Here is a 19,490-nt window from a genome sequence, read left to right as displayed (position 1 = left end):
GGGACACAGCTAAATCAGTCCTGAGAGGAAAGTTCATTTCCACAAATGCCTATAACCAAAAGTCAAAAAGATCACAAATAGACAACCTAATGCATCATCTCAAAGAGCTGGAAAAAGAAGAACAGACCAACCCCAAACCCAGCAGAAGAAGTGAAATCATTAAAATCAAATCAGAACTAAACGAAATTGACAACAGGGAAACCAAATGGAAGATTAACAAAACAAAAAGTTGGTTCTTTGAAAAAATAAACAAAATTGACACACCTTTGGCTAGACTAACGAAAAGCAGAAAAGAAAAATCTCTAATAAGCTCCATCAGGAAAATAAAGGAGAAATTACAATGGATGCCACAGAGATACAAGATACAATTCATGAATACTACAAAAGCCTCTATGCAAACAAACTGGAAAATGTGGAGTAAACAGACAATTTCTTAGAAACACACAGCCTCCCTAGGCTCAACCAGGAAGAAATAGAATTCCTGAACAGACTAATATCAAGTACTGAAATTGAAACAGCAATAAAAATCTTCCTAAAAAGAAAAGTCCTGGACCAGATGGTTTCACACCTGAATTTTACCACACCTACAAAGAAGAACTGGTACCTATCCTGCAGAAAGTATTCCACAACATCCAGAAGGATGGAAACCTCCACAACACATTTTATAAAGCAAATATAACCCTGATACCAAAACCAGGACTGGATGCAACAAAAAAAGAAAACTACAGACCAATATCCCTTATGAATATAGATGCAAAAATTCTCAACAAAATCCTAGCCAATTGAATCCAGGTGCTTTTAAAGAAAATAATCCATCACAACCAAGTGGGCTTCATCCCAGGGATGCAGGGATGGTTCAACATATGTAAATCTATAAATGTAATTCACCACATAAACAGAAGCAAAAACAAAGGCCATATGATCCTCTCAATAGACATAGAAAAAGCATTTGACAAAATTCAACACCCTTTTATGATAAGAAAGCTCAACAAAATAGGCATAGATGGGGCTTACCTAAAAGCGATACAAGCCATATATGACAAACTCACAGCCAATATCATACTGAATGGGGAAAAATTTAAAGCATTCCCATTTAGAACTGGAACAAGAAAAGATTGCTCACTATCTCCACTTCTATGCAACATAGTGCTGGAAGTCCTTGCTACAGCAATCAGACAAGAGAGCAGAATTAAGGGTGTCCAAATGGGAGCAGAAGAGATCTCACTCTTTGCTGATGACATGATATTATACCTAGAAAGCCCAAAGGATTCAACCAAGAGACTTCTTGATCTGATAAATGAATTTGGTAAAGTCTCAGGATACAAAATCAATACACAGAAATCAGAGGCATTCATATATGCCCAAAATAGTACAAGTGAGAACAAAATCAAAGACTCAATTCCCTTCAAAATAGCACCAAAGAAAATAAAGTACCTAGGAATATATTTAACTAAGGAGGTAAAAGACCTGTATAGGAAGAACTATGAAACACTGAAGAAGGAAATAGCAGAGAATGCAAGAGGTGGAAGAATATACCATGCTCATGGGTTGGCAGAATCAACATTGTTAAAATGTCTATACTACCCAAAGTGGACCTACAGAGTCAATGCAATCCCTATCAAAATGCCACCATCATTTTACACAGATATTGAAAAAATAATTTTACGCTTTGTATGGAACCAGAGAAGACCCTGTATAGCAAAATTAATCCTAGGCAATAAAAACAAAATAGGAGGTATCAATTTACCAGACTTCAAACTATACTACAAGGCTATAGTAATCAAAACAGCTTGGAAATTGCACAAGAACAGGGGCATTGACCAGTGGAATGGAACCAAAACCCCAGATATAAAATAGTTCTCATATAGCCAACTAATCTTCGACAAAGCAGACAAAAGCATATACTCGGGAAAAGAATCTGTATTCAATAAATGGTGCTGGGAAAACTGGATAGCCACATGTAGAAGACTGTAACAGTACCCACACTTGTCATCTCTCACAAAAATCAACTCACACTGGGTAACAACTTAAACCTTATGTGTGTAACTATTAGAATTCTAGAGGAAAATGTTAGAAATACTCTTCTAGACATTGGCCTAAGCAAAGAATTCATGAAGAAGACCCCAAAGGCAATCACAGCAGAAACAAAAATAAATAAATGGGACACGATCAAATTAAAAAACTTCTATACAGCCAAGGAAACTGTCAAGGAAGCAAACATACAACCCACAAATGGGAGAAAATTTTTGCAAACTACATATCCGATAAAGGGCTGATAACTAGAATCTATTTAGAACTCAGGAAAATCAGCTAGAAAAAAATCAAACAACCCTATCAAAAAGTGGGCAAAGGAGATAAACAGAAACTTCTCAAAAGAAGACAGAATAATGGCCAGCAAACATATGAAAAATGCTCAACATCTCTAATCATCAGGGAAATGCAAATCAAAACCACAATGATATATCACTTAACTCCAGTGATAATGGCCTTTATCAAAATTCCCAAAACAATAAATGTTGGCATGGATGCGGAGAGATAGGAACAGTTCTACACTGCTGGTGGGACTGCAAACTAGTTCAACCTCTGTGGAAAGCAATATGGAGATACCTTAAAGCAATACAAGTAGATCTACCATTTGATCCAGTGATTCCACTACTGGGCATCTATCCAAAAGATCAAAAGTCACTTTACGTAAAAGATACCTGCACTCGAATGTTTATAGCAGCACAATTCACAATTTTGCAAAGCTGTGGAAACAACCCAAGTGTCCATCAATTCATAAGTGGATTAATAAATTTTGTATATATATATTATGGAGTTGTATTCAGCTTTAAGAAACAATGGTGATATAGCACCTCTTGTATTTTCCTGGATAGAGCTGGAACCCATTCTACTAAGTGGAGTATCCCAAGAATGGAAAAACCAGCACCATATGTACTCATCAGCAAATTGGTATTAACGGATCAACATCTAAGTGGACATATAGGAATAACATTTATTGGGTGTTGGGCAGGTGAGGGGTAAGGAGAGGATGGGTGTATACAAACACAATGAGTGAGATGTGCAACATTTGGGGGATGGTCACACTTGAGGCTCTGACTCGAGGAGGGAGGGGGGGCATGGGCAATATACATAAGCTTAACACTTGTACCCCCATAATACGCTAAAATAAAAGCAAATAAAAAATAAATAAAATAAATAAATAAAATTTGTTTCACTCAACAGATCATTTCTGATCACCTGCTATATGCCAAGTTTTGTTCTAGGCTGCAGTGGTAAACAAAGAAGATAAGACTTCTTTTGTGGATCTAATATTTCAGAATTGAGTGACAGAAAATAGATGAGTCAACAGTGATGAAAATTTCAGATGGCTCTGTATAAGGTCTATTAAATAAACTGAAAGGGTCATAGGATAATAAATGCAGAGTGGCTAAATTTTATATGAATGATAACGTGTTTGGAGAGGTAATATTTAAGCTGAGACCCAAATACTGATAATAAACCAGCTATGTGGAGATATAGAGAAAATGTGTACCAAGGCAGTGAGGCAAGACTAAGCTTGGTGTTTCTGAGGAAAAGGAGGGTGACCAATGTACCTGGAGTTAAAGGAAGGAGGGAAAGATTACAACAAGAAGTAATTGGAGGTATTCACAGGGCTGTGCTATGTGCTGTCATGAGACATGGTTAGGGATTTTTATTCTAAGTACATGAGAAGACATCAGTGTGTTTCAAAAGCAGAGGGGTGTAAGGTTGTGATTTGTGATTTTAGAAAGTTGCTTCCACCTGCTGTGCAGAGTAAGAATGGACTTTGACAGACAAAAATGGAAGCAAGAAGATCATTTAATGGAAACCTTTCAAAGCAATTAAGAGTGGAGGAAAAGTGATTCCTATTGCCTCTCAAACCAATATGTTTGTACATTTGTATGTGACACCACCATCATTTTATCTATCTGAACAGAAATTATGAAGTCATATTCTCTGATCAATCATTATTTACCAAGTTCTAATTATCTATGATCCTATCGATAGTGCAGCTTGCTCTTCTGTCCTGTTGTCTTGACCTTCATTTATGCTGTGTTAAACTCATTATGTCTCCTACTCTCCATTGCCTCCTCCTCTTTGAAAGAATATATCTGATCATTTTATTTTCTTCTGCAGAATTTTTCCACTGTTCATTCCCCATGCCTTGGATAAACTCCAAATTAGTAAGGCATTCAAGGAACCTAACACATTTATTATAAGCAGCGAGATATAGAGGTTAAGACATTGCAAGTAGAGCAGTTCTACATGTTAATTATCTGAAACAATATTTAAGGAGCGATTCTGTGATACAGGGATGAATTTTATTTAACTTAAGAAACTCAACATTGTGAGAGACTATGGCATTCTAAGCATAATATGCATCAATACTAAATTACTTTGGGACTATATAGATGAATGATAAGTGAATAAAAAAGTTTAGAATATGAACCTCATTTTATATAAGCATTTCTTCCTTACCTAGCCATAGTGACCTTCAAGATCCAGGAAGTCCAGAGCACGCGTAGGACAGCGAGGGGCCCTTGCTCTTTTATTCCTATGCTAAGTAATTACTATAATGTAATTCTTACAATTACCTCAGGAATCTGGGACGATTTTCTATGTGAGATCCTCTGTTCTCTTCTGAACAACGAGGATGATAATTACCATATCCACTTCACAGGATTACATTTATGAGGATTTATGAACATTAGAATGATTATATTATGAGATAAATGTAGTAATTATGACTAATTAAGCTCAGCGTTTATATAGGATATTATTATTGCTGCTGCTATTATTATTATTGATAGGACAGGTAGAAACAGTAGCTTCTGAAGGTGATTATTAGATATTGTGGCATATTTATTGCCTTTTGGTTGATTGGGACAATAGTTAATGACTTCCTGAAGGAACTTTTGCTATACTTTTACACAGGGCATGATTTATGACTAGACTTACTAGATTGACATTGAAGACTAAAAAATGCAGGTGGAATATCAAAAGAAATTTATTTATCAGGGAATTGTTTCAACTTTAGAATCCCTTTTGAATTGGAAAATCATAGACTCACTTTTCCTTGAGTTTTTGTTGTTGTTGTTAGTTTTCTTGTGTTTTGAGAAAAATAAGGGGAGGTATCATGTACTCACATGTATTCGGGGTATAGAAACAGTGAGATGGCTAAGAGATTGTAATTGAATAGTAAGTATCCTCTGGAACTTCCCAACCCCTCAAGCACACACACACACACACACACACACACACACACACACACACACACACAAACATGCACACTCACACACACACACTACTTTCATAATAGCCTCCCCAATACTATCTCGTTTCCCAGAAATGAGAATCTAGGGAATGATTTGACAGCCCTGGAAAGACCTCCTGGGTCTTGAACCCCTGGGAATAACTCTGTTTGTGGATCTGTGAAACTCGCCATGGCACAATAAAGAGAGGAATGCTGGAGAGGCTCAGGGCATAAAAGTCCTCAAGGGGTAGTAATGATGATTCTTCCAGATGAGCCTCATGCTGCTTAAGAATCTTCTTCTTGCTGGGGTTCCTCTCAGCAACCAGGTAAATTTTTCAGTAAAACCAGAGGATATGGTTTGTCTGTGGCGAGAGTATGTTCAGATATCATTACTGAAGTCTCTCATTGACTTCCAGTCACTCCCTTCTGTGCCCCTTTTCTTCCTTGCCCTTGAGTCCCCAACCCAAGCACCTATGTCCTCTGTGTTGTCATCTTTCTCCCTCCCATCTGCTTTAACGGAAAGATGTGAAGTCAACCACCTTCTTTAACATAATGGCGTATAGGTGACCCCTTTCTAAGAGGTGGGTAGGTATCTGATCCTCTTTAGTGAAGGCAGTGTCTTTAAAGGGAGGGGAATCCCAATCACTGGAACTAAAGTAGGCAGAAGGTAACTGTCACCTACAGAACACTGCATGCTTATCTCCATGTTGGTTAGACATTGAGTCTTTAAAATCCCTTCTCTATAATTTAGAATGATTGAAGTTGGAAATGGTCCTTTTGAGAGAAGAATTTGTGCCATTATCTGGCGAGGGGTGTTTACAGTTAATCCCTGCATCAGGAGGGCTTTTATCCCTGTTTCCTCAGGTCTTCAGGACCCATCATATGTCCCAGTATGATGAAGGGTAAAATTATCTTTTTAAGACCAGTCCCAATCTGATTGTAGTATTTCCAAGTGTCCTAGAATGTCTAGAAACATGGAAGTTTTCCTACTACTTATAGTAAATGAAAGTTTGCTTTTTGTTTCGGCAATTCCTGTAATAGAGAGATTTTATAATTTACTTTATTTTCTACCTGTTCCTTCAATCTAAGATCTATAATGAAGTCATATAACTTGTGACAGCTTAGGGGCAGATACAGAACATTTACACCGCCGTTTTTCCCCCAAGTGTGGCAGTGTAGATAGCAGAGGGTCCAGACCAGAGAAGACTTTCAAAGGCAGAACTTGGGGTCAAAGACTCAAGTCTCATAGAATAGACTTGAACTCTACCTATTTTCTTGATGCTCACCAACACAGATAAAAAAGTCTGAGGACCCATATCAGGGAGTAGGGGTCTTGAGCAGAAGATGCAATTTTGACTTTGTATTCCCTAAGTGAGCCCCCAAGCTCCCATTGCACTTAGTTGTGATTTTCCTCAATGAGGCTATGCACTCCCCCGCCCCCCCAACACCCCTGTTTTCTCATCTGTGTTGCACCTAGAAAGGTATTTGACTCAGGGAAAGTTATTTTCTTTATCTAGGTTTAAGGTTTTTTATTAGTAAAATGTGAAATAGATCAATGTTACCTCTGCCGTATTTTGAATTTTTTTTTTATTTTTTTCTCTTCTCTCCTTCCCTCCTCCCACCTTATTTTCTTCTCCCTTCTCTCACTTGCTCATTCTTAAAATTTTCCTCATTACCACTTTTATTACAATTATTTAGGAAACTTAATAAGCAAATTTTTCCTCAAAATGTCCTAACACACACACAAAAACCTACAACAACAGTTTATTGGAAGGACATAAAGTGTATTTTGGCAATCTAATAGGCCATGTATTTGAACTAGCAGTCAGCTATCTTAAGAGACAATATAAGATAAATCTTATGTCTTCCATAAGTGCAATGAAAGGAAATGGATATGTTATAGAAATAAATATGATATCCTGGCTAACACTGGAGGAAACATGATCAGAAATCTTTCAAAGAGGATTTTTTGGGGAGATTTTGAAAAAAGTTATAATATGGTGTTTGAATCATCATAAGAAGGCTCAGCCAGATATGTATGTAGAGAGAGCAAGAGCCTGGGGGTGGGATGCTTGATACTTACAGAGCAGAAGGTAAATTATTTTTAAAAAATTACAAAGAGTACAGAATTAAATGTGATTCTTTGTAAAGAAGAGAATCGATCAGTCTTTACTTTCAGTGATTACAAAAAACTGGCTGAGAAACCCAAACCAACAAAAAACAAGAAAAGATAAACCCAAATCCAATATCAATACTGAGAGTATGTGAGTAGCAGAACATTTTTATTTCAAGTACCCATAATCAGAAGAACACATTTTTCTTCTAGGGACTTTGCCTTTTAATCCACACACTAATCCTGTGGAGTAGGTGTTGTCTTTGCACAACATATTGCACATGTAGGGACTATACTGAAGACCGGGGAAGCTGGGATCTGAAGACGGGAAATATGGACGTCAGTGCTTTTACTACTACGTTGCTTCTGAGTCAACTTGATTCCAATCAATTTATAAAAGGAACTGATAAGTGTCTTATGTTTGAGGGCTTTTCAAAGAGAGAGTGTTCTACCTGTGACTGGCAATCATGTCCAAAGTTGACTGACTCCACCAGGGGCCTTTACTGGTTCTGGCAGTATGAGCATACCTTCCAGATCTCCACTGAACCTCCATACTGGCTTAGTCAGGGTGTAACGTGATCACTGTGCCTTAGTAATAAGAGATTGCTGAATAATCGTGATCCTGAAAATGTCTTCAGGTAAGCCCTAGGTGTCTTACTTTCTTTTGGACAGAATGGGTTACTCTAAACAAGAATTGCTATTATTGCTTTCCAAGGTATAATTTATTTCCCCTTATACTAATATTTCACTAATGTAGAAATGATAAACACATTTCATTTTACACAATTGAAATGGTTGTCTGTGGTTCTACGGTTGAGAATGATTCTAAGGCTACATCCAGCCTCAGGGAGAGTGAAAATGCACCCTACTCAAACAGAGGCATAGGCACGTGCTCTGTGTATTTCCACCCCTACCCTCCATACATGATCTGTCACCTTCATGAGAGTCCTGAGAATAAGGCATATGATGGGTGGGGATGACATCTTTGTAGGTACTTAAATAATTCATATTTTATATTGAAACATATTTATATTGACTGGGTTATTATGTCCTCAGCCTTCGACTCAACAACTTGTAAGTTATTGTTTAGAAAGAGGGGAGAAAGGACAGGAAAAGCCATCAGATGTTTTACCTAATGAGTTGTTACTACAGTGTATATTTTAAATATGACTTGTTTTTACTTGAGTGAGTAATTTTCCCCCTGCTCATTGGAAACCTCAACAGGATACACCGTGGAGTAGTAATTTCAGGGATTCCGTCCTTTCTTACCCTTTGCCGCCCCCTTATATGCACACCCATGTGGAAATAGAATGGCCCCACCCCTTGGGAAGTCAGAGTCTAACATATTGTTAATCTCTGTCATTGTATTTTTAGTACTCCATTCATCAGGATCTCACAAGTTCCCTTCCCATGCCTACTTCACACTGGCGTCATGGCAGATAGTAACCACTCCCACTTTCAACATCTTTACTTTGTCTTAACTGGAATCCCAGGGCTTGAGCAAAAGTATTACTGGATGGCATTCCCGTTGGGTGCTATATATGCCATTGCCCTCTTTGGCAATGGTGTCATCATTGCTACCATCAAGTCTGAGTCGTCCCTGCATATCCCCATGTACTACTTTCTGTGCATGCTGGCTTTGGCAGACATGGGACTTGCCCTTTGTACTTTGCCTTCTATGCTAGGCATATTCTGGTTTAACTACAAGTCCATTGCTTTTGATGCCTGTCTTGTTCAGATGTATTTCATCCACACCTTCTCAGCCATTGAGTCTGGTGTGCTGGTGGTGATGGCCTTTGATCGGGTTGTGGCAATCTGGAGCCCCCTCAGGTATAGCACCATCCTAACCAGTGGTGTGGTCTGCAAAACGGGGGTGGTCATCTTGTCAAGAGCAGTCTGTGTCGTCTTCCCTGTGCCTTTCCTTATCAAGCGGCTCCCCTTCTACCGCTCTAACATCTTGTCCCACTCCTTCTGCCTTCACCAAGATGTCATGCGCCTTGCCTGTGCCAGCACCCGTGTCAACAGTCTCTATGGCCTCATCGCTGTCATCTTTACCAAGGGTTCTGACTCCCTCTCCATCCTCCTCTCCTATGTGTTCATACTCCGAACAGTGATGGCCATAGCCTCCGGGGAGGGCCGGCTGAAGGCACTCAACACCTGTGTTTCACACATTTGTGCTGTACTCATCTTCTATGTGCCACTCATTGGGGTGACTGTCATTCATCGTTTTGGAAAGCACCTGTCACCACTGACTCATGCCCTCATGGCAAATGCCTACCTTCTTGTACCCCCTGTGCTGAATCCCATAGTCTATACTGTGAAGACCAAGGAAATACGAAGAAAAATCATCCATATATTTGTTCACACCAAGATTACTGTGGAAGGTTAGGGTTGACTAGTTTGAGAGAGGAAGAATTTGTTCTGTAAAAGGTCAGTTATGACCAGGAGAAATAAAGGTTTATTTATTTATTTTACATGTTTTATGCGTGATTTGAATTGGGCAAAGAAAGATTTCCCTGCTCACAGAGAATACTTTCTTTCCTTGTGCCAAATTGTCTTCTTCCTAATACAGAAAGTGCAGCATCCATAAGAATTGTTTGATGTTCTGTCTTATAACTATACATTTAAGGCATATAACAGCTGAAGGTAGGGAACATTACTAATTACATTTTTAAATAACTCTTTTGAACAGAAATAGACCATGGGTTTTTAATGCCTTTAGGTTCATTAAATTAATTTAACATTCCAGTTTAAGAGTTAGGAGTGGCCTCCATAGCCTAGTAGGAGAGAAACAAACTATACTCATTAAATAATAAGAGAATACCTGGGGAGAATACATTAAATTAATGTACATTTTATTGAATGCATTTTATTAAAATAAAATATAAATCAGAAAAATTAAAAAATGTAATCAGAAAATTTAAAAAATTCAGAATTAAGAATACAAATGTGGGCCGGGCGTGGTGGCTCATGCCTGTAATCCTAGCACTCTTGGAGGCAGAGGCAGGAGTATCGCTCAAGGTCAGGAGTTCAAAACCAGCCTAAGCAAGAGCGAGACCCTGTTTCTACCAAAAATAGAAATTAATTGGCCAACTAAAAATATGCAGAAAAAATTATACCATATGCTTATATCATGTGCATAAAATATAATTTAGATCTTCTGGACTTTGTGGGGAGACTTGAGCTCTACCATGCCTGGAGGGCCTTGTTAAGAGTTTGCCAACCTTATCACAGCCCTGAGTCTGGGATGGGGACTATAACCCTAGAGCTGTTCCTGTTGTTAAGAGGCTAGACCTAGAGCGACTTCCTCCAGTGTGGGGGAAAAGGTCCTAGAAGCAGTGTAACGCAGCCACCATTATCAAGGGATGAACAAGATTCTCTGAGGACTTTTGGATCTTGGGTGTTTTCAACCACAGGGGGTGCTTGAAATTTGGGTGATAGAATTTAGAGGTATTCTAAATCATACTCCACATCTTAGAGACAAATAGAAATGTTCCTCATAGTTGCTATCTCTGGTGTCTTAAGTACATAAAGGTGGCCTCCAGAAACAAGCATAATGGTGAGTTTGTTATTTTCCCATATCCCCTTTCAGCTTTCTTCATTGTCTCCTTTAAAGATGAAGAAGGTAGCTGCAATAGGATCAAGACCAGAAATATTAGTAGTCATAGCTACAGTATCAAGTACTGACCACAGTAACTAGTGTTTTTGTGGATTAAGACACTTTAAGATAAGGATATTATCCTGGTTTACTTTTGTGGGCCTAACGTAATCACAAAGTCATTTAAACATGAACGATGGAGGCACGGGCATCAGTATCAGAATGATGTGATGTGATATAAGATTGACTTGACTCTTCATTGTTGGCTTTGAAGGGATCCACAATCCAAGGAGTATAGAAGCCTCTAGAAGCTGGAAAAGGTAGGTCTCCCACAGGACCTCTTGAAATACATCCCTGATGAAACTTTAATTTTAGCTCAGAGAGACCCATTTCAGACTTCTGACTTCCAAAATAGTAGGATAATAAATTTGTATTATTTTAAACCATCAAGTTGTGGTGATTTGTTACAATACCAATAAGAAACTAATATAGGGATTGATGTTGAAAATAAAGAAATAAAGGTGGGTTTTGTACGCTGATAGAAACACTTCTACACTCACCTCCTAATTCTTCCTATTTGAATTCATCCTTAGACTCTAGGCGGTCATCTCAGGTGGAAACCATTCTCTACTGTTCAAAATGTGAAGCCGACTGTTTTATAAAAAAAACAAAAAAACAAAAAGAGGGCCGGGTGCAGTGGCTCATGCCTCTAATTCTAGCACTCTGGGAGGCTGAAGCGGGCAGGTCCTTTGAGATCAGGACCCGCCCAGACCAGCCTAGCAAGAGCGAGACCCTGTCTCTATCAAAAATAGAAAAAATTAGCCAGGCATGGTGGTGCATGCCTGTAGTCCTGGCTACATGGGGGGCTGAGGCAGAAGGATAGCTTGAGCCAAGGAGTTTGAGGTTGCTGTGAGCTAGGCTGACTCCATGGCACTCTAGCCAGGGCAACAGAGCAAGACTTTGTCCACCACCCCCCCTCCCGGCCCAAAAATGGTATAGCTTTAGAAAGTACAAATCATTATTTAGAAGTGGAAAGAGATACAGGCAATCTAAAATGATATAGGGTCCCAAAATGTATTGCAACAAGCTTTAGGATGTGATGTAATCAATCCCATTTATCTATCTATAATATATTTTCATAGATAAGCATCACACATCAGTGGGAATTTGAAAAATGCACACATAGATGTATGGGCAGGGATGTGTATCCACTTTCAGGTATGCATGCACTTCCATATAAAGCTGTACGAATAGATGTGTATGCACACAGAGATATATATATTGACAACTCTACACAGCAATGGAAATAAACTCACACATCTCTAAATAGTTCTGCACATACATCATTACTCAAATGTTGACACATTCACCTTTATGATTTGTATAACAACCCAGATAATTTTTAACAATTTATAATCTCATAGTATTACAAGTATTTAGATCCATATAACTTTATCTGCACACTATATGCTCATATATACATGAAAACTACATGTGGAGTCAAATTCGGCCCATAGCCTGTGTTTGTACAAAACTGTGGACTTTTAAAAATATTTTTAAATGGCTGTATTAAAAATAAAAAGAGAGAGAAGGAAAGGCACAGACATGGTATGTGTCTGAGAATTATGAAATATTTGCTTTCTGGTCATATAGAGAAAAAGTTTGTTGACTGATAGATTAAAAAATTATACATGCAAGTGCACACACAATCATGGTAGCAGAGGTGAGTATGGTGGGACTGGGTCAACAGGAACTTAAAATTTAGGAAAAATGTTTTACCTCTTCCATAAAAATCACAAAAACTAAAACACATGAAACAAACACACAAATGTTTACATGCAAACACAAGTGTTGCTCTCTGTACATTTCTATGTTCTTTGAATTCTCTCCTCATCTCAACTGTCTCACTGAGCATCACTCCCAGAACCACAGGCCCCAAACCTCAGCTGGATCTCCAGTACCAAGCATCACTGATCAGACTGGACAGTAGCCTGAGGCAGGGCGGCGTGAGTGAGTGCAACTCCTCAGGGACAGAGAAAGGGCTCCTGTGACCCAGCTGTTATTGCTTTAGGTGACCAGCCGCCAGCAAGAAGATCATTGTAAGTGGTGAAAACAAATGGCCAGGCATGAGCCTTTGTCCTTTCATGGAAGGTCTCTGAGTATATTTCTTGGCAAGGGTAAAAAGGAGGTCGCATCAAGATGGAAGAAATTAGAGGGTGATGGGTGGACATAGAAAGGTATGAAGGAGAAGGGAAACAGTAGCTGGATTTTCTTTCTATTGTCAGTATTTTGAAAGGACTTTTGTCTCAAGTTGACCTGAGTTAGGAGCTATGAAGGAGGTTTAGTGGTATGTATGGACATGCCATAGGGAGAAGAGCAGTGATAAGACTGGATAAGGGTGGATGAGGAGAAAACACTTTCTACTTACAGTACTGAGTGTGTCAGTTTTTCAAATGTGGTTAATGCTTTCTTGACACACCACAGCTGTCATTTGTATGTGCTTATAGCAATCACCACCTTTCTGTGCAATTGCTACTGGCCCTGCTCAGAATGGCCTCAGCTCTGTTCCTTCTCTCCCTGTTCTTGGATTCCCTTCCCAGTGCTCTGGGCTTCTATCTGTGTCTTCCCTTCAGATCTGTGACCAAGGCAGGCTCTTATCTCTGGCATCTGGATATGACCCTGCTCATGCTCCTCATGCTGACATCACTGACAACTTGGGTAACTGTCCTTTCAAGAGCTCTAGACCAAAAAAAGCTCCAATACTGCAGCTGACAGTCTGTCCTTGTCAGAGGAGTGGGATTCAGACAGAGGGAGAAGAGTAGTAACATACCATCCATATCTGCTTAATAAGCGCCAGCCACTCATCTACCTCCCTTTGCGAAGTGCCTGTTTGATCGTTTGCTTATAGTTTTAAATAGCTGTTTGTTTTTCTATTAATTGATTTTGGGGCTTTCTTTGTTAGATATATGTACGTCGAATATTTTCTCTATCTGTGGCCTGCCTCTTCACTTTTATAATGGTATATTTTGAAGTAGTTTTTTTTTTTTGAAGTGCAATTGTTGTTACTCTTTTCTTTAATGACTAATGCTTTTGTGTACTGTTTAAGAAATCTTTGCTTTCCTCAAGTTCATGAAAATATTATCCTGTGTTTTTTTTTTCTTTTGGAAGCTTTATAATTATAGATTGCAAATTTAGGCTTATGTTACATCTCAAATAGAGATTTATTCTTTTTGTACATAGAGGTAGAAAGTGAGGTTCATTTTGTGTTTTTTGGACAGATACCTTGTTGTTCTAGTACCATAATGACATTTTTATGTCACTGAATTGTATTGATTTCTCTATTGAGAATCAATGAATTATATGTTTGGAGTTATTTCTGGTTTCTTCATCATTTTTCAGTAATATATACATTATGGAATATATATATTACTGAATATTATTATATATTCAGTAATAAATATATTCATTTTTCTATCTTTGCATAAATACTAGGCCACCCCTAGGGTGCCAGGGACAGTAGGCAAATACATTTTGTAAAATTCCTGTCTAGATAAATTATTTCATTAAAACTGTTTAAAAGTCCACCAGCCCATGAAAGGTATAATTATTTATGGATGTACTTTTAGAATAACGGATAGATATGAGCTTTTGTTTTATTGGTTTGCTAGGACTGCCATACTAGACTGCCACAAATGGAATAAGTAAACGACAGAAATTTGTTGTGCTGCAGTTCTGTGTTTTTGTTGGCTGTGAGGGAGACTCTGTTCCACGTGTCTCTCCTAGCTTCTGGTGGTTTGCTGGAAACCTTTGGTGTACAGATGCACCACCTTGATAGAGATCATGTCCTTCATGATCATGGCCTTCATTTCCACATGGCATTCTCACCATGTGTGAATCTCTGTGATCAAATTTCCCCTTTTAGATAAGGACTTCAGTCATACTGGATTATGATGGCATCATATTGTGGTATGAACTCATTTTAATTTAAATACTTGTATCTTCAATGACCCTATTTCTAAATAAGACCACATTCTTACATATTGAGAGTTAAGGCTTCAACATTTGAACATTGAGGGGAACTCAATTTAAACCATTAATTGTCCAATCAAGGAATATACGTTTTCTTCTTTGTTTTGGGGGGTTTTTGATGTTTCAGGGACTAAGCCCGTCATCACAATGTTGATATCAACAATATTGTCTCTGAAATTGGAGGAAGGCAGAGTGTAGACCTAGATATTTCCCCTCTAACCAGACTTGAATCTCTACTTGAATGTGGTAACACACCCCTGTTGGAGAAGATGATGGAGAGAGCATGATGCTTAGGCGAGTAAGAAGCAAAGAGGCAGGCAAAAGCCACTCCATGTCCCCCTTTCTCAGGTCAAAAATAAGGGCTTTAATCTTCACCATCAGTCCTGGAAGTTCTACTCCCAGAGGAGATGCTTAAAATAAGGAAAAATATAGCATATCATTAATCTTTATATTAGATTCATGTAATATATATATATGTGTATATATATACATACACCCATATGTATGGAATCAATGACATGAAAGAACCTGAGATGAGTAGAAGAATTAGAAAGATGGATGTTATACTTAAAGATCAAAATGCTCAAAAATTTAGTGGTCTAGTGTCTCTGATCTGTGACAAGGTCTAGGCCATGACCATAGGTGATTGATGGAGACATAGTGGAGAGAAAGATGAATAGGGTATGAATGTGGCCCAGCTTTCTACCTAGATATATGGAATATATATATATATATATATATATATATATATATATATAGAGAGAGAGAGAGAGAGAGAGAGAGAGAGAGAGAGAGAGAGAGATATCCCAGAATCTCATGTCAATATCCTTGACAACCTTCTTTCTTTCACCAAAACTTCCTTTCCAAACATGCTTCTTGCCCCACCCTTATAACCTTACAATTGAAGATTGGTATGCCTCCAGGTTTATAGGAACAAATCTTATCTGGGCTCCCAGTATAGCTGAGAAATCCTTGTATCTTCTAAGGGAGACTGGGCTTCAGGGGAGGGATGTAGGCCATGTTCTTAAGCTTTCAATGTGTCCTGCAGAGGTACCAGCTTTGGAACTACTGAAATGATGAGGGGCAAATCAGGAGGGTGAATCAGAATAATACTGACATTTCTACTACACACTCATTTCAGCCTGCCATCCTCCACTGATCTTGAAAAGTCATGTGCTTGGCCTGAGGGGTACTTTTTTCAAGGGCCCTGGTGTCACGTCTGTTGGAGCCACTGAGTCATTTGGGTTGGTAGAAGAGTCACAGATGAGGAAATACAGTTCCTACCCTCGATGGCACATTCTATGTGGGGAGGAAAGTGCCTCTAAAAACAGAATAAGAAAAAAGAAAGTTAAAAGACTGAAGTTTTATCTGCTTACATTGTGCTGAGCACTTCACCAATCCAAAATCCAAAAGAAACAAAGAAAAAAAGTTTGCAATCTGAGATGAAAACAAAATTTCAATGTACAATGTCAGCCTAATCCCCAAAATAATAAAACCTTGAATATTTCTGTAAACCTGGACTCTAACAAAAACAATTATATTTCTGATTTTGTAAGGCTGATATTTAAAAATAAATTATGACCTTGTGACTATGATGATCATAACCTACCATAAGCACACCAAAGTAAACCTGATAACCTTGGTAATTTTTGCATTATTTTTCTCCATTTATATGTATGTCAGGTTTTGTATTTTGTGAAGCATGTCTTCTGAAGTTTGACAGCTTTGGATTCTGTTCAAGTAAGTCTTTATTTCTGTTTTTAAATGCTTATTTCTCAAATCTTCCTTTGACATCTCATCAAACATCAGATTAAAATAATCAGAAAGTGCTGAGAAAAAATAATTGCAAGAATACCAGTAGGTATATATAGAAACTGAGAGAGAGGAAGTTCTGTGTATGCTTTTGTGTATGCTGTGTATGCTGTGTATGCTTCACTCAACTGTTCAGGTTGAGTGAAGAGGGCCTTCCAGCCTCACAAAGTCTCAGAAATGACTTTGGCACCATCTCCATTGGAATATCTTTGCCTGTTTACATAATACCCACTCAGAAGTGGGGGGCATTGGGACCATACCTACCTCAGTAAACACTGAAGCAGTGACAGAGGGTCAATATCCTCATCAAACCCACACTACTTGTAAATACATACTCTTATATATATACTGATATGCAACTTCACACTTTCAGGTACATAGCTAGGCATGTGCCTTCACAAAACATGTGTATTCAATGACCTCTCACTCAAAGCTTGATGGTAGAAACTAATTACACATACTTAAAGTAAATGATTATTTATACTTTCACATATACACATGCTTATACAAACACATACTCAAATTCATATGCAAATTCATCTCATCTCGTATGCATGTATTCATTAATGTGGCTCTCAGATATACATACTGACTTATATAGCATTATCAACATACTTCTATATTGCACAAAATATCCTTTCAATTGTAAATATGCATACTCTAACAAAATGTGCATACAGATGAACCCACACTCATGTAATTTCAATAATACATTTGAAATAATGTATTTATTTTAATACTTTTGAAAGCATGCACATACTTTCAAATCCCCTGCCCTCCCATTTGTGCATACAGAGGAGAAAGGAAAATTAGAGGTCAATGTTTCCAGCTTTAGTCTCCAGTCCCAGAGGAAGCCAGTGTGCATATGAGGCAGTGGGACTCAGTGGGAGTGACAGCACTAATGCTCTGGGGAGGGAAAGGCTAGACACTCCTTTAAATAGGCCCTGTGAATTTCAGGACCTTGTTAGAACTGCTTATGGTCATGCTCTGCTTGGTCAAACGTAGAGAAGAGTGCAGGGTGAGTGATTTACTGTGTCTGAGTCACCTCTTCCCTTCCCAGAGCAGTACAACTCCCAGAGGCTGTGAGAAGCAGGAAGGCCAGGCAAAACACTGCAGAATGGCCTGACTCACTGGGATCTTCAGGCTCCTGGGATCTAGGACCATGGGGTTTGGTTCTGAGATGGGGAGAAGACTCAGTGCTCCTATTGTGTCATCCAGGGGAGCTTACGGAGGTAAGAAGACTGCCTCCACATACAACAGCTCTGTGAAGGAGGTTGGCACTGAACCTCACCTTGCTCCGGCATGAGGAGAGCCTGAATTTCTCTGAAGCTATTTCTTAGTAAGAGATCAACCTATTTTATTTTTTATCCCTTCACTGGCTTAAGCAGCACAGCTGACTGATGGACTCACTATTTCCACACAAAGAGTGGAATAATTGAAGTCCAACAGAGCCAATAAGTATTATTGCTCGACTCAAACCCATCCTCACAGATAAAAGCTGAGCTCTTCTCAGTGGGAGAACATGGTTCTTGGAAATGTTTTTCTCAACCAAAAATTAAGCACTAGTTTTATAACTTTGATTTTATTTTGGGGAACAGAAAAACTCAATCTAAAGTTAAAAGTTTGATTACCCTAGCTATTATATTTGAAAAGGACATGACAACTTCAGCTGTTAGTATGCTTTATACCCACAAGAGTTTTAGCCTATGAAGTATTAAAAAATAACATACATAGTAGCAGTTTAGGGGAGGAAGTAGTGTTGGTCAAGAAGGAAAATTATATTGTTCTTCTTTTTCCTACCTTTTAGAGAATTCTACCCTTTTCCTACCTACATAATAGCTATAGGTTTGCTCAAACAAGTACTGCTACCTTGATGACACTGGTGAAAATTCAAAATCACTTTATCTGGGTCCAGGGGCTTTGCTCTATTCCTTTCTGCTTGGACAAGTAGGAAAAAGAAGAACAATGTAAATTAACACTACGATGGCTAGACTGACTACTTGCAACAGAGACTATATGACCTACAAGTCCTCAAATTTTTATGATCTGACTTTTTACAGAAAAAGGTTTGCTAACCCCTAATCTAGGATAAGCTTATACTAAAGATAATACATTTAATTGTAGGTATACAACTGGTCACTCAGTTATTTTCCAGCCCCAAACCTCATGGTAACAAATTTAAAGTCAAAGATAACTCAACATCTACACATAAACTGCTCTACTGGCTTCCAACCCTGAGAAGTTACTCAAGAAACTTAACAGAAGTATAAGAAGATCTGTGGGAAAGTTTGAAAAAAACCGAGTTGTTAGTTATAAAGAATACAGGGGCAGGAATCACTATGATATTATTTGTCAAGGTAGTTTTCCCTTAGCAGATTCTACTTTCAAGAAAAGTACTGATTCTTGAAAAATAGCTACCTTTGTGGCTAGTATGATGTACCCCACTTTGATGACATAAACATGGATAAAGAATGAAGACTATCATTTAATGCTGCAAAATTTTATTTATGAATACAGTTGAAGTCATTCCAGTTTATCATTAAACCCAATGATCCTATTACCTAATTTCCCCATTTAAAACACTTATAAATAATAATGACAGTTGCTTTGATTGTTGTCACCTGCAGAGAGTAAATTACCTTCCCAGCAGAGAACATATTAGC

The 19,490-nt window shown here is 38.3% G+C and overlaps 1 protein-coding gene across 1 annotated transcript; it reads left to right on the top strand.

The window, feature by feature from the left end:
• Positions 1–8,820: 8,820 nt before the first annotated feature.
• On the top strand, positions 8,821–9,777 carry LOC105883437 (olfactory receptor 51H1-like). The gene has a single exon (XM_012786506.2). It carries the CDS (start codon positions 8,821–8,823, stop codon positions 9,775–9,777), a length of 957 nt encoding a protein of 318 aa, XP_012641960.2.
• Positions 9,778–19,490: the final 9,713 nt, after the last annotated feature.

The sequence above is a fragment of the Microcebus murinus genome, chromosome 4 (genome assembly GCF_040939455.1).
Source record: "Microcebus murinus isolate Inina chromosome 4, M.murinus_Inina_mat1.0, whole genome shotgun sequence".
In the NCBI taxonomy this organism is placed as follows: Eukaryota; Metazoa; Chordata; class Mammalia; order Primates; family Cheirogaleidae; genus Microcebus; species Microcebus murinus.
This window is presented reverse-complemented; position numbering and strand designations above follow the sequence as displayed.